The following is a 25,649-nucleotide window of genomic DNA, read 5'->3' on the forward strand; positions in this document are numbered from 1 at the left end:
TTTTCATATTTACCTTTATACCCAATTCAGATTAGATTGAGATGAAAACTACATTGAAAAATGATGAATTGTTGCAATTTTGTACAATGCAGAACATTGAGTGAAGGCTACAGCCTTAAGTTGCTCAAGGTTGTAATGTTGAGGAAGCCAAGGCTGCAACTTTTAGGAGAGCATGGCTACTAAAAGAATAGAGGGCATCATATAAATTCCCAAGACTAAGGCGCTGCGACACCAAGGAAGACAAGGCCGCGCCGTTACACTACTTTTCAAAATTATTTTCTATTCAGGAATATAGAAATTAGATTATTTTAAGTCTATTTAAGAAACCTTTTCCAAAGTATTCAACAATGAGGATAACAACAACTATTCTACAGACTTGAAGCTAAGAACAAAGTAAGAAGGTAAAAGACATTGAGAGAGATTCAAGATCAAAAGCTTCACTATTAGTTTCTTTCTTTATTTTGTGTTTCTCTTATTTTCTTTACACTCATGACTAAATTTCTTCGAATAATGTTTTACTTGGATATCATGAAATAATTTATTTTTCTAAGATTATGGTGGATTTCAACATATAGTATGATTATTAGTTTCTCTTTTATTTATTATGAATAAGTATAGTTTTACTTATTCAAATATGCTTTTAATACTTTTGATTGCTTGATCAACAGTTAACTGATTTGTGAATTAAATTGAGATTTGAAAAAGAGATTTTAGATTAGACTAAGATTTGATTAATGTATATCCACTCACTTAGGTGATTTGATTCGCGATTTGGATAGACGTATACTAATTGCCATACATAACAAAATTAGAACACAAGCTTAATGAACCTATTTAATTGATTCTTAAACATATATAGTAGCCCAATTAAGTTTGGTATTTAAGTAAGTGTCTCGATGAAAACTTATACATAATTTTGAATTTTAAGTTAATAAAATTACTCATGAGTATAAATGATAAGAAACGATGGTTTAAGATGAATTGTTGAATGAACCCATAATTTTAGGTTTTAGTCTATTGCTTTTATCAAGTAATTTTAAATTCTATTAGTTAATTTAGTACTTATTTTAATTTAGTTTTAATTAATTTTTTTAAGAATTTTAGTTTCTTAAATAAGATTAATTTGTCATAAATTTTAGTACTTAGTAAAAATTTATCTCCGTAAGAATAATACTTTACTCATCACTATATTACTTTTTACAATAATGTACACTTGCATGAAAATTCAATAACATAGTGCGATGAGCTTGTCCCTAAGTCCCCATATTTCCTGTTGCAACTACTTAACTAGCTCTTCTAATGCTAATTTTGATGGTTTAACTCTCCATTGTCTCATGCAACTTCTCACGAAGTTCATCATCTTTAAACTCAAACTCATCCATGTTGGTCTCAAATTCCTCGTGTTTGTCTCTCGTCTTTCTTACGGCCACTTCTATTCTAATTACTCGACTTTCGAGAGTGGACATCATGTCCTTCGACTTGCCTCACTTGGCTACACGTTTGGTCTCCTTGACCTCCTAAATTGGTGTAGACTAGTTCTCTATCGATGCCATCTCTCTCTTCTTCTAACCTTAGCTCTGATATTAATTGTTATGGGTTGAAACTTAAACTTAATCTTGTGTGATTTTAAATTCTAAAAATAAAGCTTAAATAAGCCTTAAAACTTATAAAATAACAAAAGCAAAAGAGAAGAAGAAGAAAAAGAGCTTTTGAGAAATATAATATTTTGTATTTCTTCGAGGATGTGTTACTATTTATAAGTTGATGGCCTTTTTATTAAATTAGATTACAAATATGAATAAAATAAAATACAAAAATTTAATTTATAAAGATAATATTCGAATTCAATTTAAATCTTAATATTTAAAAAACTTATATCTAAATTTAAATATACATTACTAAATCAAATTATACTACATGAATTGAGACTACCTAATCTATCTGGACTGCTAACCATTGAGCTAATTGGCCTGCATTAAGCAATCTGAACTCTTGTCCATAACACTTCCGATGCGCCGAATAGATTGGGGCCCAAATGAAAAGAAAAGCGGCAATGGGTTCTACTGTTGGACGAGACAGATACCGGCACGCAACCCCATAAACTAGGCCGTATAGGGTTCCCTCCCAAATTCCCACTCTTTGCAATTCCCATTGCCCTCAACAAAATTCCTCACTCTCTGTTTTTCTTTCTAATAAAATTCACAAGCAAATCACTCCGTTTCTTCTTGTTTGTTTTCTCTCGATCACCCTCTCACGTCTAAACTGACCTAGAATCCCCAAGAGAGATGCCCCTCTTCATCTCCGAGGAGGAGCTGTCGCGGCTCTCGAACGATGTCGCGACGGTAGCGGAGAGGGCGGACGCCTACATAAGGGAGATGTACGGAGAGCTGGAGACGGCGAAGGCGAAGGCTGATACCGCCGCCATCACTGCTGAGCAGACCTGTTCTCTTCTGGAGCAGAAGTTCCTCTCCATCTCCGGGGAGTTGTCGGACCTTCAGTCCCAGAACGCACAGCTTCAATCCTCTCTGGATGAAAGACTCGCCGACCTCGCCCAGGCACAGGCTCAGAAGCACCAGCTCCACCTCCAAACCGTAAGAATTTGGTTACTAGGTCTAGTATTAAAATTTTGCTAGGTCTAGTATCCTAGTTTTTTTTTTTATCACTGACGGATAGATTTTCCTTTTTTTTTATAAATTAAATAATAAAAAAACCGTAAATTTTGTTAGATTGGAAAAGACGGGGAGATTGAGAGGTTGACAATGGAGGTGTCCGAGCTACATAAGTCAAAGAGGCAGTTACTGGAGATGATTGAGCAGAAAGATTTGGAGATTGCTGACAAGAACGCTGTTATTAAGACCTATCTGGATAAGATTGTAATGTTCTATTTTTATGTTTAGTTTTTATTTGTAAGTTTTGCCCTTAAATCGTTTAAAATTTTCCCTAGAAAAATAATGGCTGGTGTTTTGATTTCAATAACATTATCAAAGGTTAACTTGACGGACAATGCTGCCTGCAAGGAGGCTCGAATAAGTGGAACTGAGGCAGAGTTGGTACGAGCACAGGCTACTTGCGCTCGCCTTTCACAGGTCTTTTCAAAAGATTCTTCAATATGCTTTTGGGTTGCAAGTTTATCTAGATTCAAGGGTTTCTTTTCCTGTTTTGAGGGGAAATGAAAAGTGAAAATTTGATATGAACAGGAGAAAGAGCTTATTGAGAGGCACAATGTGTGGCTTAATGAGGAGTTGACTGCCAAAGTTGATGACCTTGTGAAGTTTCGGAGAACACAGGCTGAACTTGAAGCTGATATGTCTGCTAAGCTTGCTGATGTCAGTGTCTTTAAGAAAAATAATTCTCAAAATCACTTGTTTTCTTCATCTTTCTACTTAGTTGTGCTTTTAATTCTTTCAGGTTGAGAGGCAATGCAATGAATGCTCCAGCTCCTTAAATTGGCACAAAGAAAGAATGAGGGAACTAGAAATTAAGCTAACATCTTTACAGGAGGTGTCTTTATTTGCCTTCTAAGAGTTTTATTGCATATCAAATCTCTTGTATAAGCCGACAACAATCCTAAGTGATCTTTTCTTTTTTATTATTTCTGAAGGAATTGTGCTCGTCAAAAGAGGTTGCTACATCCAATGAGGAGCGGTTTTCTGCTGAACTATCAACTGTGAGTGCGGAAAGATATATTTTTACTTATTTAAGCCACTTGGAACTTATGATGATCGAAGAGGGGGTGACCCCTGAAAAAAGCTACATGTTTATTTTCTAGATTTCTGATTGCTTCTAGTTACTTGGATTTGTTGTCTAATTTCTTGATTACGTCAAAATCAATAATGAAATTGTATTGTTTTGTTAATGGACTTGAGAAATTATTAAATTTGGCAAGATGTTTTTTTCAGGAGAACATCTTAGTCCCCTTCTTGAAAGTGATCTTTTAATCATTATATGAACAACTTGTTGATGGAGAACATTGTTCCATGTTTTGGAAGAATGTCTATTCTAGGTGTACATTTAGGAAATAGAATTTAATGTATGAGTGGACCTTATTTGTTTGGTTCATTTTATTAGTCTTAATCTGGAATAGGTGGCTTTATTTTCTCATGTGCTTAAAACCAGGATTCATGATGCTTATATATAATAAAACCTATAGACATATATATATGTCTATAGGTTTTATTATGTTGGAGGTTAGATTTTGATGACTGATATTTTGACATGGAGATTTTGAGTTTATAAAATTGGAGATTTTTAGATTGTTCTTCAGAGTTACTCTTTTGGGACATTTGATCTACATCAATTGGCTTATCGGAGCACACTCTCTTCCAAGAGAGTGGATTACTGGATGAATTTGTGGATGTTATACCTGTTGAGCTTCCTAGTGAGTTGCCTTCTATGAGAAATATCCAACATGCCACAGATTTAGTTCCAGATTCCAGGTTCCAGTTACATAACTTGCCTCATTATGGGTTGAACCCTTAGGATTGGGAAGAGTTGAATAGGAAAGTAAGGATTGAGAAGAGTTGAATAGGGCAGTAGGAGAACTTTTAGCTAAGGGCCTTGTTAGGCATAGGCTTATCCTCTTTTCTATTCTTGCACTTTTGACCCCTAAGAAGGATGGTCCTTGGAGGATGTGTATAGATACTTGAGCATCAACAAAATACTGTCAAGTGTAGGTTTCCCTTACCTAGGCTTGAGGACATGTTGGATATGCTAGCTGATTCTAGTTGTTATTCTAAAATAGATTGGCGTAGTGGGTATCATCAAATTTATATTAGGCTAGGGGATAAGCGGAAAACAACCTTTAAGACACAAAATGGGTCACATGAATGCTAAGTCTACCCTTTTGGTCTTTCAAATGCTCCTAGCACTTTTATAAGGGTTATGACATGTTTTGCTGCCATTACTAGGTAACTTCTTGCGGTTATTTTGATGATTTCTGTGTTTATAGTAAATCTAAGAGCACCTGAGTCATCTTTGCTAATTGTTCTCCAGTCTTTGAGATTCCAAGCTATAAGCTAACTTTAAGAAATGCAGTTTTTTACAGACAAATGCTTTTATTAGGCTTTATAGTTTCTGTTAAGTATAGAAGCTGATTGTGACAAAGTTAAAGCTATTAGGGAGTAGGCTAAACCTACTTCTATTTCTGAGGCTCATAGTTTCCATGGTTTAACTACCTTCTATAGGTGGTTTATTAAAACTTTTAGCACTATCATGGCTTCTATTGCTGGGTGTCATAGGTAAGGTTAAATTTGGTGGAGCGGTTATTAGTGCTTTCTTAGATATTAAGAAGAGATTGACTGAAGCTCCTTAGTATCGCATCCAGACTTATGTGATGCTTTTGGGATAGGCATAGGTCGTGTACTAAGTCAAGAAGGTCGTCTGATATGCTTTTCTGGTGAGAAAATGATATAACCTAGGCAGCGGTACTCAACCTATGAAAGAGAACATTATGTTGTTATTTAGTCTCTTCATTATTGGAGGTTCTGTTTGTTACCTTCTGAGTTTGTGTTGTATTTTAATCATTTAGCTTTGAAGTTCTTCAGTCGCAAAGGCACCTGGGTACTAAGTATGCTAGATGGCTAGAGTTTTGAATGAGTATACTTTTGTTCTTAAACATTGATATGGTGTTGAGAATAAAGTTGCTGATCGACTTAGTAGGATTGTGGGAGTACTCACAATCTTTGAGTATTGAAGTTGTGGGTTTTGATAAGTTAAAAGATGATTATGCTAGTTTTCCACAGTTTGGGGTTTTAATAGGGAAGTTAGTGGTGGTAATTGTCTGAATTATGAGCATTTTGTTGTACATGATGGTTATCTCTTTTGAGCTTCTAGGTTATGTATCTCTCATACTTCACTTGAAGAGCTTGTAGTTTGGGCGATGCATGCCTGTGGATTGGCTGGTCATTTATGTAGGGATAAGATTGTTGCTTTAGTGGAGGAACGATTTTATTGGCCTTCTTTAAGAAGGATGTGGGGAGGATTGTATCTCTTTGTTGTACTTGTTAGCTTTTTCTAAACCTAAGAAACAAAAAACCGGTATGTATACCCTTCTTCATTTGCCTCATGAACCTTGGAAAGATTTGAGCATGAATTTTGTTTTAGAACTGCTTTGAGGTGATGATTCTATATTTGTTGTGGTTGGTAGATTTCCTAAGATGGCTCATTTTATCCCATGTAGCAAAATTAGTGACACATCTCATGTAGCGAAGTTGTTTTTCAAAGTAGTGAATTTACATGGTTTGCCTAACTCCATTGTGTTTGATAAGGATGTGAAATTTCTCAGCTATTTTTGGAACTTTTTGGTTGTTTTTATGGGAGTAATTTGTTATTTCCCTCTGCCTTTCATCCCAAACTGATGGTCTGGCAGAGGTAGTTATTAGTTTTTCGGAAATTTGTTGAGATGTGTTGTAGGAGAGAAGCGAGGTAACTGGGATTTGATTTTACTTACTGTTGAGTTTGTCTATAGGAAATTTTGTTAGGTCCATGGGAAAGACCATTTGAATGTGTTTATGGCTTCAAACCTAGTGCACTATTGACCTTGTTCCCTTTTATCCCTACTTTTCGCACATCTGAACCAACTGAAAAGTTTTGCTCAACATATTCATGATGTACATGCTGGAGTATGATGAAAGATGGCAATGCGATATAGAATATAAACTAGTTGCTGTTGTGCATCGTAAGGCTAAGGATTTTAATGTTGGTGATTATGTGATGGTTCATCTTCGTTTCGAATGTCTAGCTGAAGATGCTTTTACGGAATTACATGCTCATGCTAGGGGCCCTTTTCCTATCCTTCGAAAACTTGGACCTAATGCTTATTTACTTGATTTGCCTACTTATTAAATATTAGTATTGTCTTCAATTTGGATTATTTATTACTTTATAGGGGTACTTGTCAGCCTCCTATGCTACCTTCTACTCATCTTGCAAGGTCGTCCATTTTGAAGATACCTGTCTTTCCACTTTGTAAGGAGGTGATTCAGGCTATTTTAGATGAGGAGATTATAGTTTTTGGTATCAGTGGATTATAATAAGTGTTAGTTCAGTGGGAAGGTCAACTATCATCAGATGCTTCTTCAATCATAATTGATCAGTTTTGCAAATTAGCCTGTGTTTTTGAGTGCTTTTTGTAGTCTAACTCTCTGGAGTTGAGTTCTTCTCAACCAGGGGTGAGTAATGGAGAACATTCTTCCTAGTTTTGTAAAGATGTCTATTCTAGGTGTAAACTTAGGAAATAGGATTTAATTTATTAGTGGACTATATGTTTGGTTAGTTTTATTAGTCTTTATTTGGTTTAGGTGGGCTTTATTTTCCCATGGGCTTAAAGGTTGGGTTTATGAAGCTTATATAAATAGGTGTTATTGTTTGGAGGTTAGGTTTTGATCTGGAGATTGAGTTTATAGAATTTGAGAGTTTAAGATTGGTCTCGAGTGTTACTCTTCTGGGGTATTTGTTCTAGTTCACTTGTCTTTGCTAGTGTAATTATGATCTCATTTTTGGTAAGATTGTTATTTTATTGGTAGAAAATTACTTTCTAGGTTCATTCTGTTCAGAGTGTGAGCCAAGCTGACAGTGGCTATAATTGAATTAAAATATTATTGCAAATTCGCTAACGTATAAATAGGTCTAGAAGCAAAGTTAAAGCTGTGATTTGGGGCACATCAGCTGTGAGAAATTCATGGGGATGAATCCAATATAAGATGGTTTCTAGTTGCCCTTTCATCATTATAATTATTAGCTCAAACTTTGGTGTAATAAATATGATATTAAGAGGTGTTTAATAAATTAAATTTTAAATAATTTTCATATTCCGTATGAATTATCTATTAACCATTGGATATGATTGAGTCAATTTCACAAATTGTAAACACTATTTACAGTCTACACACTTAGAATAAACTATTTAAAGTTTAAAACCCTTGAAATTAATGAAATTAAGAAGCTGACTAACAAAATGCCACTATTTTAATTTTATCTGAAATAAAAAAGAAAATATTTTACCTTTGACTTTAGACCCTTATATTATACTGTAACCATTATATTCACAAAAGAATAAGCATGATTTTCGCAATTACTATACATTTATACTGCTTTTCTGTATGACCTTTTCAAGATTTTATTAAAATCTGTTATTAGTTTTTTGATGGACTTAGCAAGTAATAACAATTCATTCTAGTACATAGTAAATCAAGTAACTAAGTTCATTCTATATTTCTACAATAATATTTTTGAAAAGTAATAGTAATTAATACAATAAAAAAATGAAAATATGAAATAGAAAATAGGACATGATATATTACTTGTTGATCAATTGAAATTTTGGTATTAAGGGGTAGTACTTAAATGCCATGGGACAAAAAGAACAAGCAATCAAATGAGTCACAATAACCAGAACAATAGAGAAAAGAAGGCAAAAGTTAGAAAATTTGAAAATAGAAAAATTTTCAAAACGGATTGCATAAGACACTTGGCAATGATTTGTTGGAGTTGGCGGAATACATACAAATTAAAGAAGTGTAAACAGTAAATAGCCAAAATGAAAAATGGACGATTGAGTAAAAAAGTGAGGCAGTTGTTTTAGTTTTCTGGTAATAGTGTCATGCTCTTACAAATGTACCTTACTTAAGATATATAGTATAGTACCATTTATTTTTACGCTCTGATTGCTCTGATTATCGTAAAGGATATGATGATTGCTTTCTTTGTATTTGGTTCTATAAATATTAGAAGGATGTATCAGTAATATTTTATGTTTTGTAGTCTTTACTGGCACACATTTGCTTGTTCTAATGTTACAATGCCGTGTAGGCAAATAAGCTTGTTGAGTTATATAAAGAAAGTTCTGAGGAGTGGTCCAAAAAGGCCGGGGAGCTTGAGGGAGTTATAAAAGCTTTGGAAGTAAGATTTCAGTTATTTCATACAATAATTTGTTTAAATTTTTTGGTGTTCCTTTCGTTAGTTTTTATTGTTATTGCAAAACAGATGCACCTCATTCAAGTTGAAAATAATTACAAAGATAGGCTGGAGAAGGAAGTATCTGCCAGGAAACAATTTGAAAAGGTATGCTGCGAGGAAACAGTTTTTCTGATCTATTTTAAAGAATCTCAGACACTATTGTTGGTCTTCCTACGATTAGTTTCCCAACCTATTTTGGCTTTTTGCACAATAATCAATTTGTAGCCATCTCCTTTTTGCTTTCGGCAGAGAAGAAATACTGGATTTCTTAATAAAGAGGGTTATCTAATTTTTTGACTCTTTTGGTTGTAAATACTCTTTTGTTTTGACACTTACAGGAGACTGCTGATTTGAAAGAGAAACTTGAGAAGTGTGAATCTGAAATTGAAGCTGGTAGGAAAGCTGATGAGTTGAATCTACTTCCGCTTGGCAATTTCACAACTGCAACGTATGTGTATTATTTAATTCAAAAATGTTTGAACACAGAAACCATTGTTTGAGTTATGCTTTACTTATTATCCTTTCAAGATGGCATATTAATGTTGTTTAATGAGCTGGATCATGATGATTGATAAGACTTTAACCTTAGGGGTTTTTTATCTCTTCAAAGTTACCTTCTCTAAAAGTACTCATACACAAGAAAGTTCTTTTATGTGCTGATTTGCTTAGAGCATTGGTGAGGCAAAGCATGGATACTTGATAAACTCATTGAATATATCTGTCCCCTTGTTGCTATTGCTCGAGTATGTAAACCAAGTTCATTGAATATTATTCTAGACCAAGGCAATAATTTTTTTTGAATAGCTGAATATCTGGGAAATTATGTTTTGAGATTGCAATAATCGTGAAAGAAGTATATTAAATAAATGAGATAAAAGTTAGCTCTCTATTAGGGGTTAGGAATGAACTAATGTGGACTGCTTGATGTTTCTTAGTCTAAATGGTAATTTAATTTGAACCATACAGCCTGTTGCTTGAAGTGACCTGAATTTTACGGTTGTTTTTTTGGCTTATCTCAAATTATTGATCTTTGTTCTGAATTTATATGATATTATTGCTGTTAGTTTATTTTGTTCAAAAATACTGTTAAAATGCAGATGGATAGATTCATATGATGCTAATGACATGGTTGAGGATAATCGTGCGCTTGTTCCTAAGATTCCAGTCGGGGTTTCGGGAACGGCACTAGCTGCTTCTCTTCTCCGTGATGGCTGGAGTGTGAGTCTTCTTGTTTTTTGTTTTAAAATTTTTTCACCTTTTTTTTTTTGGTTTCTTTCCTCATTAATTTTGATTTCAATTTGTATTTCTTTGGGCCTTTAGCTGGCCAAAATGTATGCAAAGTACCAAGAGGCTGTTGATGCTCTTCGACATGAGCGATTGGGAAGGAAGGAATCTGAATCAACATTGCAACGGGTATTGTATACCTTAATTTTTTTGAAATCTTCTGAAGACACTTATGTTTTTTTGCTCTATGTTTTATGCATGCTGATGCTTTGGCTCACACTGGGCTATTAGCTTGTGATCTCTGAAGATGGATATGAATGGTATTCGTTCGGCATTGACAATTGATGTTGGTCTATTAGACATGATGACTTTAAAAATCCAAAGCTTTGAGCTGTTACATGTGGTTAGAGCAACATAATCCGGATCAAAAATTGTTGATAACTGATGACTATAAGCACCCTTCTTGACTGAAAAATGTACGGCATCTGCATAATGATAATTGTGGACATGGAATTACAATTTTTCTTAGAAATAAAGAAAGACTGTTTAGAATTTTTAGAACTGCAAAAGACAGGAATTTAAATTCCCAAGATAGTTTAGATTTTTTTAAATGAACTCAAATATGGAATCAGAAATTTTCTTTTGAATTTTCTTATCAAACAGATGCAATGGAGTACTAAAATAAAATCAAGGCAAAGATGGAACTCACAAAAATATTGACCCTGTAGATTTAAAGATAAGTGGATTTAAAGATGAGTGGAAGGAATTTTTGGTGTGAGGGCTGGAAAATGAAAGGAAAGAAAGGAATTGATGGTAAAATTATAATAAACTAATAATTTTGGATGAGAGGGTTTTTCCTCCTACTTTGGGAAGGATTGGGTGTTTTCCTCCCACTTTTAGAATGTACGCATATCAATATCATTGGTTCTGACAAATGACCTGTTTCATGAGATAAAATTTTGGCAATTTCAACTTACGAACATATATTTCTGAAATGTTTATAACTAATCTACAATCAAGTACTTTGACTAGCTGGTTTAGCCAGCCACTTGACTGAAAAATTTCGTATACTGATTGCCTCCTTCAAGCTTTACTTGTTGAATAAATGTTCATTGGCATCTTGTTGCATGGTTGGAAATTGATGAACTTCTTGTTAAATAGCAGCCACTTCGATTCTAAGTCCATCTTTGTTGGATGAGGATGCTTTGTGAGCAACTTTTTTAGCTTCTTTATTGTGTATTTCGAAACGACATTCTACATTGTCACTATTAGTTACTAGGTCATGCACTTTGCTGAACAATGAACATGAGTTCTGAAAGAGATGTGTCATCTCCAATTTTCCCCTTCTTCTACTGTACTTTCAGTACTCTTAAACCAAACAATGACACTCTTTGAGCAGGATAATTATCAACTTCGTCTTATTTTATTTTATTTTATCATCATCATCATAAATTTGCAGTCACTCGTCTATGCCTTCTTCCAATTTTGCGAGTTCCACAGATCTTTGTGGACAAGCATTCTCTTCCACCATAGCTAAACAACTGAATTTGTGACTTTCTTCTTGCTTTAAAATACTAGAACCAGAACTTCTTGTACTCCATAAGCTGTTGCATTCTTCCCCTTGTCACTCCCTCTGCCCTTGCTAGATGTGGTGGCTCCTTGAGTACCTTTTTGAATTGTTTGTCATTCTCACTGTCGAGGATCTTCAAGGTTTATGGACAAATCACTCACATCTCATCTCTAACCTAGTGATTGAAACTTGCAAGTTAGCAGGAAGTCAACTATTTGCTGGTCTCTGTCAAACCAACTGTAGTAGGAAGACTGTTGAAGTTAGATGTGTACCCTCAATGACATGTTATTTTGTTTTAGCGAGTGAAATTTCTGATACTGTTCTATTGTTTAATCAGCCAACTGACGGTACTTCCTCATCTTTATTTTCACATGTTCCCAGGTCTTGATTTTAATATTTTCTTATTGTGCATGCTGATCGTCTCGTCTACCATTATATTGCAGCCATGTTCTATATAAGCTTCACAAACAACAACTTTGTATCTTCATCCGCAATTTTAATTCAAAGTAAAATTTCCAAACTAGCTTCCCAATCTAGATAGTAGAAGTCATTTCTTCTGACTACACTCAGATTAAGTCAGTGGCATGCGATAATTGCTCCTACAATTCACTACAGAATGCAGATTTGTCGGTCCTGCATCATAAAAAGGATTTTCATCTTCTCCTTGTTTAGTTTCATCTTTAAGCCCGCCTTCTAGTAAAGCTAAAAGGTTCTGCCAGATTCTCCATTGACCTTTGATGGGGTTGCTATGTAGGGCATCTTGTGATAAATCTTCAATCATGGACTTCAACTTAGCCAATTCTGTTTGCCAGGCTTGTTTTCTCCTCCCACACAATTGCTCTTCCATTCCAATGGTAAATAGATTTGGCCAAAAAAAAGAGAAGAAAAAAAAAAAAAAAACAAGTGGATAGAAATATTTGCTGGTCCAGCATCTTGAAAAGAGTTTTTATCTTCTCCCTATTTAATTCCATCTGTAAGTCCCTTCTAGTAAAATCTAAAAGGTCATTTGCAACTTCTAGGTTGTTCATACAATCTCTGATAGACTTGATGTAAAGCTTGATAGCCTGCAATGGATCTTCGATCATATGCTTCAACTGAGCCAATTGTGTTTGCTGTGCCAGATTTCTCTTCCCATGCCATCTACCATCTGTGTTGCCATGGCTTATTAGTAGAAGTATGGGAGTTAAAGACAGTAAATTGGTGGGGTTGAATTTGATATAGAATTGAAGTTGGAACAAGAACAGTTGGGTTCTGGGTTGTAGAACCACTTTACTAATGATATTACGATATATCATAGCCAGTTTATTATTTATAAGACTAATTTTTATAATAGAATTGGAATAGCATTTAATCCTTTGTCTTTGGTGACAAATGTTTCTCATCTAATTGAGCTGGTCAAAATCTCTCTTACTATACATAATAAACTGGCTTTAGGGCTTTTAAACTTTTGTAGAGACTATCATACCCTTTTTATTTTACTTTAACTTCAGTTATATCAATTTTATTATGATTAATATCATAGGTTTTAATAATTAAGAAAGTAGTCTTATTCCACTAAAATAATCATAATCTAATTCTGTCCAATTAGAAACACGTCTTTATAATTCCTTTGTTTGCAGCAGCATTATTAGTAATAGAACTTTTATAGTTTTCTAACGACAATTATTCTTTCCTAATAATTAGCAAATGCAAAATTTGATTAGCATTTCTCTATTGTGGCTTACTGTGTTTTAGTTTGCTTTTTCAACTTAAATATTTACAAGCATGAGCTTAGTAAATGTTTGGATTATTATTTTTTATGATTTATATAAGCACAAACTGTATGATTCAAGTTGATTAAATATATAATTTATATGCAATTTGGACGTAAAATTAAAACATAATTACTAACCATAGATAAAATAAAGTTACCTAATGGAGATGTCACGGGGTCATTACTCTCTCCCCCATAAACGTGCTTATGGGGGTGTGCAGTACACCCGCTTATAAAGAGCCCAAGACCTCCCGTTCCTGTTCGATGTGGGATAAAGGTACTTTCCTCATGACACTCTCTCCCACTCGATTCCGGCAACGTCCTCGTTGCCGTCGGCCACCCTGCCTACCCTGAGTCTCCCTAGACCCGGGCGCTTTGGCGTGAGTCAGACGAGGTTCGGTCCGCTCTGATACCACTTGTCATGGGGTCGTTACTCTTTCCCCCATAAACGCGCTTTACCAGAGTGCGCAACACAACCTTCCGACAACATCCCGTTGCTGTTGGCCACCCTGCCTACCACCCTTGCCTACCCCGATTCGTTCGGGTCACTCAGCCTGGCGCTTGGTGTGGTCCACGGGAGTCATTACTTCTCCCCAGCAAATGCGCTTACTGTCACGGGGTGATTCTTCAGACCACCCTCCGTGCGGCCTTGGGTTCAACCCTTATCTCGGTACTAGAACCCAAGTCAGCCTTAACGCCTCAGCACTCGCCCAGCAAGCACGCAGCACACTACTTTCCGGCACCCACTCACACCCAATGGCTTTTAAGCCGGCAAGCAAGCTTGCATGAAAGAGAAAGGAAGAAAAGAGAAGAGAATGCTGAAAAAGAGAAGCTGAGTTTGTATTGAATGAATTGAATTGGATTGGATGATTTACACAAGATACATGGGGTTATTTATAGCTAAGTTTCCCCAAATATTTTTCTCCAAAATGTTTCCCTCCAAAGCATTTCCCTCCAAAATATTTCCCTCCAAAACATTTGGGAGGGAAAGCTAAAGTTTCTAGAAGCTCATTTGGGAGGGAAAGCTGAAATTTTCAGCAGCTCAATACATGGGTCTAGTGGGCCGGCACCCTCCTGGGCCATCTGGTGGGTCTGGGCCGTGCAAAGGCTGTGCCTGGGTGCTGTCGGGTTGGTGCGCAGAGGCCCCACGTAGGCAGTCTGTCTGGGCGCTGTGCAGGCTTGCGTGCTGTGCCCCTACCGAGCCATCTTGCGTGCTGCGTACCTGTGTGCCACGCACTTGCGTGCCGCGTACCTGCGCGCCGTGTACCCATGGCGTGCGGGTCGACTTGCCTCCCACCTCTGCTGTGCGGGCTGTCGCGCCTGCGCGCAGTCTGCCTGACTCTATCGGGCTGGCTCGCCCCGGGGTCTGTGCTGTGCGCCCCTACTGGCACCCTGCACTTGTCTTACGCTATCGAGTGGGGGTCCTTTCCCAGCAATGTTCCCCCACATACCGGCACTTCGAAACACCTTTAATGCGTTGAGCTGTGGTCCGTGACACCCTCCCCCACCTAAGCTGGCAGCGTCCTTGCCTGTCGTGTGGAAGGCGTCGATCCGATCCGTGACACCATCCCCACCTAAGCACAGCAGAGGTGCGCGGCACCGCCGATCGCGACCCAGGGTACGCGACACGCAGGATGGCTCGGCAGGGGCGCAGCACGCAGGCCTGCACAGCGCCCAGACAGATTGCCTACGCGGGGCCTCTGCGCACCAGCCCGCCAGCGTCCTGGCACACAGCCTGTGAGCGGCTCGGACCCACCAGATGGCCCAGGAGGGTGCCGGCCCACCAGACCCATGTATTGGGTTGCTGGAAATTTCGGCTTTCTCTCCCAAATGAGCTTCTAGAAACTTTAGCTTTCCCTCTCAAATGTTTTGGAGGAAAATATTTTGGAGGGAAATGCTTTGGAGGGAAATATTTGAGGAAACTTGGCTATAAATAACCTCATGTATCTTGTGCAAATCATCCAATCCAATTCAATTCATTCAATACAAGCTCAGCTTCTCTTTTCCAGCATTCTCTTATCTTTTCTTCCCTTTTCTTTCATGCAAGCTTGCTTGTCGGCTTAAAGCTATTGGGTGTGAGTGCGGGTGTCGGAAGGTAGTGTGCTGCGTGCTTGCTGGGCTAGTGCTGAGGCGTTAAGACTGACTTGTGTTCTAGTACTGAGATAAGGGTTTAACCCAAGGTCGCACGGAGGGTGGTCTGAATAATCGCCCCGTGACAGAGAGAGCATGTCAGAATAACCAATTAAGAAAGTTTTTGAAGGCTTCTTCATTATTAAGGATAACCTTTAATCTAACTGGATGTTTATCTAGTCTTCTCTCTTCCATTTCTTCTTATTTTCTTGACTTCCATTGGAATTTTCTTTTAAATTCCATTCTTTTCTGTTGGTGTTTTAGGAACATTATTGTAGATGTTGAAGATGGTTTTTATTTTTTTAGATATGTTTTATTATGGTAGAGTTGGCAAGTGTTATAGTGCACCAAAGAAACGAAAGAATAATACTTACAGGGTTCAACAAACACATTATGTTCATTGTCTTTGCTATTGCTGAAACAATATCTTTGGTCCTTATTTGTGGTTACGGGAGGTGGAAGTAAGATATATGTGTATTTAGTGGGTATATCGATGAAGTGGTTTTCATCTCGCGTTCCCCTTTTCACAATCACAAAGGACATAGGTCCACATTTTGGATTTCATGTTGCTGTTATGAAAAGTTGTCTTTGCCAAAAATATCTATGGCTATAGTTATTGGTGAATGCCAAGGGGTGCTTCACCAGGAGAGTTCACAGCAAGTTTAAAGGTGCTAGTAGAGTTAGAGCCAAAAGTCAGGAAAGATCAAAGTAGTGGACACTGATGTCTTAAAAATGATTAGAGCATTTGATTAATATTTTTACTTGTCTTCCAGATGTGGGATCTACCCGAGCAAACCTATATTTGTCTCCCCTCCTGATTTCTTGCTAATAGTTGTTATAGAAGTAAGTTTTTGGGTGTCATTGGCATGGGCAGAGTGTGACATGTGGATTGTAAAATGCACATCTGACTTTCCTGTTGGCTAAACTATTATTCTCCCACCTTTTGTGTTTTTTCGGTTCAATTTATTCATATTAGTTGTGTTGATTTAAGGACTTGTATTTTCTTCCTTGTTCTTGACTTTTTCTATCTGTCCTCTTTGTTGTAACTGGAGATGTTCATTTATTTGTTTGGAAAATTGCAGGAGATGGATGGGCTTTATTGAAGGATGTTTTATTTTGCATTTGGTTCAGTTTTCTTTTGGATGGAAAGCTAAGAACCTTTTGTTGATGCTCTTGTAGGTACTATGTGAACTAGAAGAGAAAGCAGTATTCATTATGGATGAAAGAGGTATGATGCTGATTCTTGGTTGATGATTAGGACTTCCAAGATTTAGTGTTGAAAGATTTTATCAAATTCTGGAATTTGTTTCAGCATTTTTTCCCTGTTCATTTGAAAATATGCTGGATTTATCTATATTAATTATGAAGATGAAGATGGTAGCTTTAAAATATTAAAAATCTGGAAATTCTTCTTTTTGTTATGAAACTCCTTTTTTTTTGGCCCAGCTGAGGTTGCTTTCTTCTTACCTGTTACCTAACAATGGAGTATAGTCTATAGACAAGCTGTGGCTAGTTTTTGATCAAGAAAATTGTGCTTATATGCTATGCACTGTTCAAACAACTGTTTTGTTGACTTTGACCTGCGCTAAATGGTAAACTTGTTTTTGGTTCAAGTTTTGCCAGCTGATTTGATTTAGTGTGATGTGTTTGCTGGGATGGTCTGTGGTGCTTTAGAAAGATTTATATATATTCTACAGTAGATCACTATATTTATGCCTTTTGTTGTTGACTACAAAAACATGTTAGATCTTACATTTGAAAAATGGCTTGGCAAATTTATCATTTTTTTCATTAAAATTGTTGCTACCATATGCTTCCGGCTACTTTATTATATGCTTTGGTTCTTGCTGTCAGCTCATCGCCTATTAGGTTTTTGGTCTTTCAAAAGACTCCTCTTATTTTTAGTAATGTTTGGTGCTCATAGAAGGTGACATCTGGTATGCCTTCAAATGACTGAAAGTAATGGCAAAATCCAGCTAACTGTGATATAAGTTTTGAAATGTCCTTTTCATTAAGGAGTTGGCTTTATATTGCGTGATCCAAGCTAGGATTATGTTGGATGAGCTCAATCTGGAGCTTGTTCTTGATGCAATTGTTGTTTGTGCAGCGGAATATGAGAAAATGCGTGAGGCATACTCTATGATTAACCACAAATTGCAGAATTCTACATCAGAACGCTCACAGCTAGAGAAAATGATACAAGAATTAAAGGTTTGTGAAGTTTTTCCCCTTAAAAGAAACACATGCCTTCAATTGTTGCTGCTTTCATCTTTATTGTGTATGTCTTACGTGGATTTGTTCAGGCTGATTTGAGGAGGCGTGAACGAGAGAATAGTCTGGCTCAGAAGGAGATTGCTGACCTTCAAAAGCAGGTAATGGAAAAAATGCCCTTATTTTTTATGCTTAACTCGCAATTAATCTTCTCTGCAGTAATTAACAAGAAAATTCTCTATATTTTAAACAAAGAGGATATCTTTTTCAAAAAACTTCTCCTCTTTAATGGGAAAAGTGCCCTTATTTTGATGCTTAACTAGCAATTAATTTTCTTTGGAGATGTTAAGAGGAAAATATCTATATTAACAAATAGAATTTCTTCTCCTTCTTTTTTTGAATTCACTGCTCTTCTTTTTCCCCTATTTGTTTTACTTTTTTTTTAAAGTTTCCTCCTTTTTTCCTTTTTTCTCAGCTTCTGTCCCCCTCCTTTACATTTCCTCAGATTTTTTTTGTTGACTTTTCTTTTCTTTCTTGATCTTTTGTTCCTGATCTATTTCTTTTTTCTAATTATTTTCTTATGGCAGTTGAAAAGTAAAAATTATTATATACGTTTGTGACTAGTATGTTTGATGTGTTGTGAAATTTTGTAATTAAATACAATCTTGATGTGTTTAATCAGTCTTTGGGGTGTCTGTGATGTGTTTTGCGGGTGATACACCCCTCTTTGTGTGACTAAAATTTGCAATTCTTTGTGATCAAAGTATGAAGTTCTTTATGAGTTTATGTATATGATGAAAGATGCAGCATTGTTTGTGTATGTGACATGTGGTGGCAAGAAATGTCTAGGTAAATCAAAGTGAGCATGGATATGTCCACTTACGGACATTCTATACTCACAAATGTGTTTTCTTCTTAATCAACTTTTGACCTGTAATAATCCATTTTTTCCGTATCATAATGCTTTAGGTGACAGTTCTCCTTAAGGAATGCCGTGACATACAACTACGATGTGGACCTATTGAGCATGATTTTTCTGGTGATTGTACAATTGTTGCTGGTGCTGATAGAAGTGTGGAGCCTGATGCTGACAAAGTTATTTCCGAAGTAAATTTCATTGACTTGAACTTTTAGCCAGAGTTTTTCTTCATCTTCTTAGATGATCTTTCTCTTTTTTCTTACCCCTCTCAAACTTAATGGTGTTTATCTCATGTCTTTTTGTTTGAAATGATTTTAAACAGTTGACATTTAAGGATATAAATGGATTAGTTGAGCGGAATGTCCAACTTAGGAGCCTTGTGCGTGATCTTTCTGACCAGATCGAGAGTAAGGAGATGGAGTTCAAGGTAAGTAGAATTTCCTATCTTTATATAAAGACATTGGTTTGTTTAGTTGATATGGAACAAGTACGGTAAAAGACATAGATAATGGAAATTTAGAGGGAAAATAAGACAGCAACTAGGGAGAAACAAGGAAATAGGTAGAAAAATGGAAGACTTGGGAGGAGAAAACCAGAATGAATCAATGGAGTGAGAAAATTACAGTACTCAATGTCTCAAATATTCATCATCCAAAACCTAATCAAAATTTCAATTTTCATTGTATGTATAAGCTGCACCCTAAATCCCAACACAAATAGCCTTGATTAAATAACCGTGATAAACTAAAAGGCCTAAATGATTCTCCATCATTAGTTCAAAGACAGACTTATGTGAAAAGAAACTATTTGACAAGTGGGTGTGATTGCAATTATGGGACTGCAGGAAAAGTTGGAAATGGAGCTCAAGAAACAAACTGATGAAGCTGCTTCTAAAGTTGCGGTAGTGTTACAAAGAGCAGAAGAGCAGGGACGCATGATTGAATCACTGCATACCTCTGTGAGTCTCTTTATGGCCTATCATTCTCTGGTCCTTTTCTGCTTGAGTGTGCTTCATGTTTTTATTTTGTTAATGTATATTTCTCCATTATCTTTCTGATGTACAGGTTGCAATGTACAAAAAGTTATATGAAGAGGAACATAAGCTTCATCTGTCTTATTCCCCTGCAATAGAAGCAGCCCCAGGTTCTGTCTCTGCCCATCTTTTTTTTTATTTGGTTGGGCAATTGTTTAGCCAGGAGTATTGGTATTTTAAGAGGATTTAGTTGGCTAGTGAACATAGAAATGATGTGTTTTCTGATAATGAAAAATATGTAGTCTGTGGATGATGAGAATTTATCTGTTATTTGAGGTTTCGTTAATCTCAATTGTGCAAAATGAGTATAAATGTTATGGATAATAGTTATCCACCTGCTTTTTTGAGGAACATAGATGTTATGCTGGTTATTTGTACCAGTTCCCTTGATGAGAACTTCTACCTGATCCTAATTGATTGTACTTGCTTCTCTTTTGTAGTTAATTTTCATTATATCTCTGTTGGACTCATGAATGCATTGTCTTGTAGGAGGGGTGTGTGACTGGGTTATTGACTTAAAGTTTGAATTGGTGTTGTAAAAATTCATCTTTCTCCCTTTTGAGGGTTATGTAACAGGACTGAATGTTCAAATCATTCTACTTCCTTGTTAAATATTTGGAATAGTTAAATATGCAAGCTAAACATGATCTATTTAAAAGGTAGAATAGCATTTCCTATGATGCAGCTCATCAGTGGTTTCTTTTATGTTTGTAGTGCATATAAACTACAAAAATAACTATGTTAAAATGCTTGTTAGGCTTGTGGCAGAGAGGGAAATAATAAATTGTGGATGCTTTTACAGTGGGCAAACTTGGTTGCTTATGTTATAATATAATCGAAGTCAAATTGATGGAGTTGAATTATGTTTTAATTGTTAGCCTGACTTGCTTATTTATGGTCTCCTCTGAATTTTTAGCATTTTATAAATATTAAAATTTCTTTTTTACTTGGTTTTCTTATTTTTGAAATTTCATTGTTTTGAAGATAGCCTACTTCCATAACACTATCTTTTTCAGTTCATGTTGTACTTTTGTATTCTTTTTTGCTTTGGACTATGTTTTTACAGACTTTTCTATTTATATGAATTGTATTTATAAAAAATTCTTTATTGCAGATGCTGGAAAGAAGGACTTCTTGCTTCTTCTGGAGGGGTCCCAGGTATCAATTTTGGCTCTATTTTTTCTAGGCTCTATTTTTTCAAGGTCCCATTTGTTTCAGTGGAAATGGACTTCTTGAAGTTAGTTTCAGCATTTTCCAGTGTTTGGTTGCCAGAAATTGACCATGTCAACTAAAGGTGGTCACCCACAGAAAATAGGGCCATATGTAGGGGGAAATTGTCTTCCTTTCTTTACATTTGGAAGACAATTTCCCCAGCTCAACTCCTGTTTCTCAACAGTCAAAACTCACCTCTCCCAAACCACCACTATTTTTCTGTCATTGACCACTGGTGAACCGCAACTCCATCCCTCTTCTGTCGATCTCTCTTGCCTTAAATTCATGTTTTCCTCCCTAACTCTCCTCCATAGCGGATTGCATTGCCCCCTCTTGTCCACTGTTTCATCATCAAATCACTGCCGGCCCAAACTAACTCCTTTCTTCCTTCTTTGATCTCCCCTCCTCCTCAGATTGCATCTCCTAATTGACTTTTCCTCTTCCCCAGTAAATTGCATCATCCCCTATCCACATCTCCTCCTGCTTGTGCTTATCACCTTTTTCTTCCTTCTTTCTGTGGAGATGGCATTGCAACCTTTGCTGCCAACTCTTCTTCCTTCCAGTATTATTGTCGAGATCTCCTACAGGTGGCCACAATAGCAACAGAAACAAACTTGAAAGTGGGAAAAAGAAAACACAGAAACATATGAGAAAAATGGGTGGGCAAAGAGGCTTATAAAACATCCATGATTTGTAACCTCCCAATCCCCCCAAATTTTAACAACATAATGCAAGCATACTAATTATTACTATATGAAGAAAAAATTGAGATAGATTATTATGGATTTTGCTTGACTTGGGTTCTGAATGAAATTGTTGTTCCACTAAATGCCTTCTTAATATGTTATAATGATTGGTTTGGTTGGCAATGTAAAAAATGTTGAGGTATCGGAGATAGGATTATGCACAGATAATCCATTTTGAGGATAGCCTCTGGTGTTTGTACATGTTTTGAGATAATTGGTGTTGAGATTACTTAATAATAACACAAATTAAAAATAGAAAAAAAGATATTTTCCGTAGTTTATTTAAACAACGGAAAATATTTGTCAAGTCTCATCCAAATAACAGAAAATTTTAGTATTTCAGGAAAATGCCTTCTTATGGAAAATTTTGATTTCCAAAAGTCAATTTCAGTGAAAGAAATGGAGCCTTAAACTTTATTCAATTTGTTTTGGGCGGGGGGGAGAGGGGTGTGGTGCAGGGGCAGGGGAGAGATGAGGAGGTGGAGGAATATGCCTGTTCATTTTTTTCCTGTTGTATATGCTGATATGCTTTATCATATAATTCATAAAGCAGGAAGCTAGTAAGAAAGCACTAGAAAAAGTGGCTGAACGGGCGAGATGCCTTGAAGAGGATCTAGCTAAGGCCAGGTATATTCTTGTTATAGTTTCCAGACTGATTTGTGGTGTTTGTTATAGCCTTTAAAATAGAATGTTTTGAAGAATGTTCTCTGTAATTAGCTCTATATTTGGTCTTGCAGTCATGTTAATGTTGGTAGGAGTGCTCATTTCTTTAGGATAAGGGATGCTAGGAGTCTATATAAATCAATGTACTCCTCTATTGAGAAATAGTTTAATATAGCAGAGAATTTCCAGCGTTATTGCTTTATGATTGTGTGATGCAATCAACCTAGGTGTGACTCCTAAGGAACCCTAGAGGTGAAGCTTTTCCAGCATTATTGCTTTGAGATTGTGTGATGAAATCATCCTTAGGTGTGACTTTTAAGGAACCCTAGGTGTGAAGCTTAGAGATTTCTATTCTTTTGCCCTTTCCTTTATCTACAGTTTCCTACTTTTCTCAAATATTGAGATTGAAACCATTACAAATCCTTGCCTCTTAGCCGTCCTACATCAATTGGTCTCTTCTTTTATTTGTTATTTATTTACTTGATAAGCAGGGGCTTAGTGTGTGTGTGTGTTGTAGACACATTTAGTCTATGCTTTAATTTTACTGGTAGTATGTAGTATCTTGGGTACTCGTGTAGCTTTATAGCTTTAATTTTATAATGAGGGAGTAAACTTTTTATTTTATTTTCTAATTTTATATTTCCTTTTTATGCCTGATTCACTTATTGTTAGAGACCTTTTTCTTCGCTACTTCTTTAGAAAGAAGGCAGTGAAATGTTTCAACTGCTTTCATATAACTGTACCAAATCAACAGAATTTATGGCCATAAATCTGCTGTTGAAGCCTCCTTCAAAAGCTATTTAAAATACAGAAAAGCTACATAAAATTTAAAAAATATTATAATCCTTAGTCATTAATTATCATAAGTTCTCTTTACAGAGAATGATTAGTTTAAATGTATTAGTTTAAAGCTACTCATCTAGTTTAAATGTATCAGGAAAGTATATTCTTTTGTTATACTTACTCTTGAAAAGTTCTTCTCTTGAAGTTCCTAGTGAAGAAGCTTTGCTTTGCTTGATGGGATCATATGGACCAGATAATGCTCTTTCTTTTTCGTGCTGTTATTAACCTTAATAGTCACTCCTCTATAGCAACTTCTATACTTGCATCATGTGGAATTAGAAATGATCTGTGCCTGCAAATTCTTGTGGTAAAATGAAGTGTTGGATTATTTGGGTCATTGTCATTTTGTGGTTGTTATTAGTGGCATTTGATGCAATTATAATGCAAAAATTGGTTCTTCCTTTTTTTTTTTTTTTATAAATTTTACTTGTTGAAACACATTATTAGCTTCTGTGTTATCTTTGATTGACAGGGGTGAGATTATTTCTTTACGATCAGAGCGTGACAAGCTGGCTCTTGAAGCGAATTTTGCTAGAGAAAAACTTGAAAATGTCATGAAAGAAGCTGAGCATAAGGTGATTAGTGTCAGCTTATCCTTTATATTTTCATTTTGATGGAACATATTTTCATTCTTCCTGTTTCTGTCTTCATTTTTGTTTAGTTTATGTCTGTTGAAATTTCTGTGTTAGTGTTGACATTTTTTCTTTCTTCTTTGTTGCATGTGAAACATCCCAGAGGGATGAAATCAATGGTGTTCTGGCAAGAAATGTCGAATTCTCACAGTTGATTGTTGACTACCAAAGGAAGCTACGTGAAAGTTCTGAATCTTTAAATGCTGCTGAGGAGCATTCTCGGAAGTTAATTATGGAGGTAAATGTCATGTTTGGGAAGCTTTATCATTCTGACTTTTACCAATGATGCTGTTTATACGTATTTGTTCTCAACAGGTGTCTGTATTGAAACATGAAAAAGAGATGTTAACAAATGCTGAAAAGAGAGCATGTGATGAAGTTCGTAGCTTGTCAGAGAGAGTTTATCGTCTGCAGGTTGATAGTGTGATTGATATGGGCTCTGTCCGGTTGTTGCTTTTACACTTGATTTCATTTCTTTAAAAATTGCCATAAAGCGAAAGCAAATGATGAAAAACAAATTCATAATTGATCAACAATTAACAAATAATTAAAATGAAATAGTAATTTTAACATAATTGTTCTATATAAAAGTCAAACCATAATTTTTTTAGCCCAATAAATTACATTTTTAATTTTTAAATCTTGAAAAATATTGTTTGCTTTTTCTGTAGAAACAAACCATTTGTTTTTTGTTTCCAAAAGCAAAAAGCAAGTAAGAAAAGCAACAACTAAACATTATCTTTTCTTTTGCATTTTATCAGTACTTTAAAAATTCAATGTTATTATATGCAGGCTAGTTTGGATACTATTCAGAGTGCCGAGGAAGTTCGTGAGGTAACTCATCTTTAATTATTTTGTTAGGAATATGTTTTTTGTTCCCTCATTGTGTTTACTTGGCAAGTATTATCATTGTATCACCCTGTTTTCTGATTTTATAGGAAGCAAGAGCTATGGATAGAAGGAGACAAGAGGAGTATGTAATACAAATAGAGGTGTGTTTGTTGGGTTTATTTTGCATTATTAAAGAGATCTTTGTTTAGTGTAAGGTTATGGAAAAATTTGGTTGGGTTAATTAGATATCCTTGAAATATTTTCTTCTATTGATCTTGATGCAATCAGTTTTGTTAAGGAGCTGTGCCCTAAAGTGCCTCATACATTTGGGTGAGGCACCTTTGATCAGGTGCATGACTGCTGTGCCGAGGCACACTTTTTTGTAAGGCTGAAGACGCAAAGAAGGCCTGCCTGATTGAAGTGTCTCTTTTGATTTCTTTTTCCGTTCTTTTTTAGCTGTACCTTTAATAGTAGAAAATCAGGTAATCTCAACATTCAGTTTTGAGTATTCAACCGCAAACAAGGGACCGTAAAGAAATCAAGACTCAGATTTTGCTTCATTTGAAAAAGGTATGTTTTATGTCTTCTGTTTCTTGATTCCTTTGCCTCTTCCCTTCTGTTTATTCAATCATTTTATTTGATTAAAAGTTTTTACTCTTCTTTCTGTCAACATTTTCTGCCTTTTTTTTTTTCCTTTCTTTTCTTCAATCTATATCTTTCCAAAAGCACATAAACATGTTTTTGCTTAGCCTTTCAAAACAGGAGGTATATGTCTGTCTTTTTTTTTTTTTTCAGAACAGGGGGCATAGTTTCTGTTTTTATGACCCAAAAAATTAGAACTTTTTTTTTTTCCCATGAACTTTGATTGTCTAAAAGTGGAGCACATACGTTCAACCTGTATTCCATAAAAATAAACTTTTGCTAGTA

General features: G+C 35.8%; 1 protein-coding gene across 3 annotated transcripts in view; it reads left to right on the forward strand.

Moving 5' to 3' along the window:
* Positions 1-2,064: 2,064 nt before the first annotated feature.
* NUA (nuclear pore anchor) overlaps positions 2,065-25,649 on the forward strand; it is a 38,204-nt gene continuing 14,619 nt past the window's right edge. Inside the window, exons 1-25 of one of the 3 annotated variants that reach the window (XM_021443880.2) lie at positions 2,065-2,591; positions 2,727-2,873; positions 2,988-3,086; positions 3,198-3,326; positions 3,409-3,501; positions 3,602-3,667; positions 8,809-8,898; positions 8,983-9,060; positions 9,294-9,403; positions 10,053-10,173; positions 10,276-10,368; positions 16,812-16,860; positions 17,740-17,843; positions 17,936-18,004; positions 18,813-18,950; positions 19,085-19,189; positions 19,607-19,720; positions 19,827-19,905; positions 20,910-20,953; positions 22,304-22,380; positions 23,732-23,834; positions 23,995-24,129; positions 24,207-24,305; positions 24,684-24,725; positions 24,830-24,883. In XM_021443880.2, coding sequence (XP_021299555.1) covers positions 2,286-2,591; positions 2,727-2,873; positions 2,988-3,086; positions 3,198-3,326; positions 3,409-3,501; positions 3,602-3,667; positions 8,809-8,898; positions 8,983-9,060; positions 9,294-9,403; positions 10,053-10,173; positions 10,276-10,368; positions 16,812-16,860; positions 17,740-17,843; positions 17,936-18,004; positions 18,813-18,950; positions 19,085-19,189; positions 19,607-19,720; positions 19,827-19,905; positions 20,910-20,953; positions 22,304-22,380; positions 23,732-23,834; positions 23,995-24,129; positions 24,207-24,305; positions 24,684-24,725; positions 24,830-24,883 — 2,544 coding nt within the window. In that variant the 5' untranslated portion in view covers positions 2,065-2,285. The remainder of the gene's footprint in view (positions 2,592-2,726; positions 2,874-2,987; positions 3,087-3,197; positions 3,327-3,408; positions 3,502-3,601; positions 3,668-8,808; positions 8,899-8,982; positions 9,061-9,293; positions 9,404-10,052; positions 10,174-10,275; positions 10,369-16,811; positions 16,861-17,739; positions 17,844-17,935; positions 18,005-18,812; positions 18,951-19,084; positions 19,190-19,606; positions 19,721-19,826; positions 19,906-20,909; positions 20,954-22,303; positions 22,381-23,731; positions 23,835-23,994; positions 24,130-24,206; positions 24,306-24,683; positions 24,726-24,829; positions 24,884-25,649) is intronic. The other 2 variants (XM_021443878.2, XM_021443879.2) reach the window with 2 other exon arrangements.

The sequence above is a fragment of the Theobroma umbraticum genome, unplaced genomic scaffold, assembly GCF_002168275.2.
Source record: "Theobroma umbraticum cultivar Fairchild unplaced genomic scaffold, ASM216827v3 scaffold_25.0, whole genome shotgun sequence".
Lineage (NCBI taxonomy): Eukaryota > Viridiplantae > Streptophyta > Magnoliopsida > Malvales > Malvaceae > Theobroma > Theobroma umbraticum.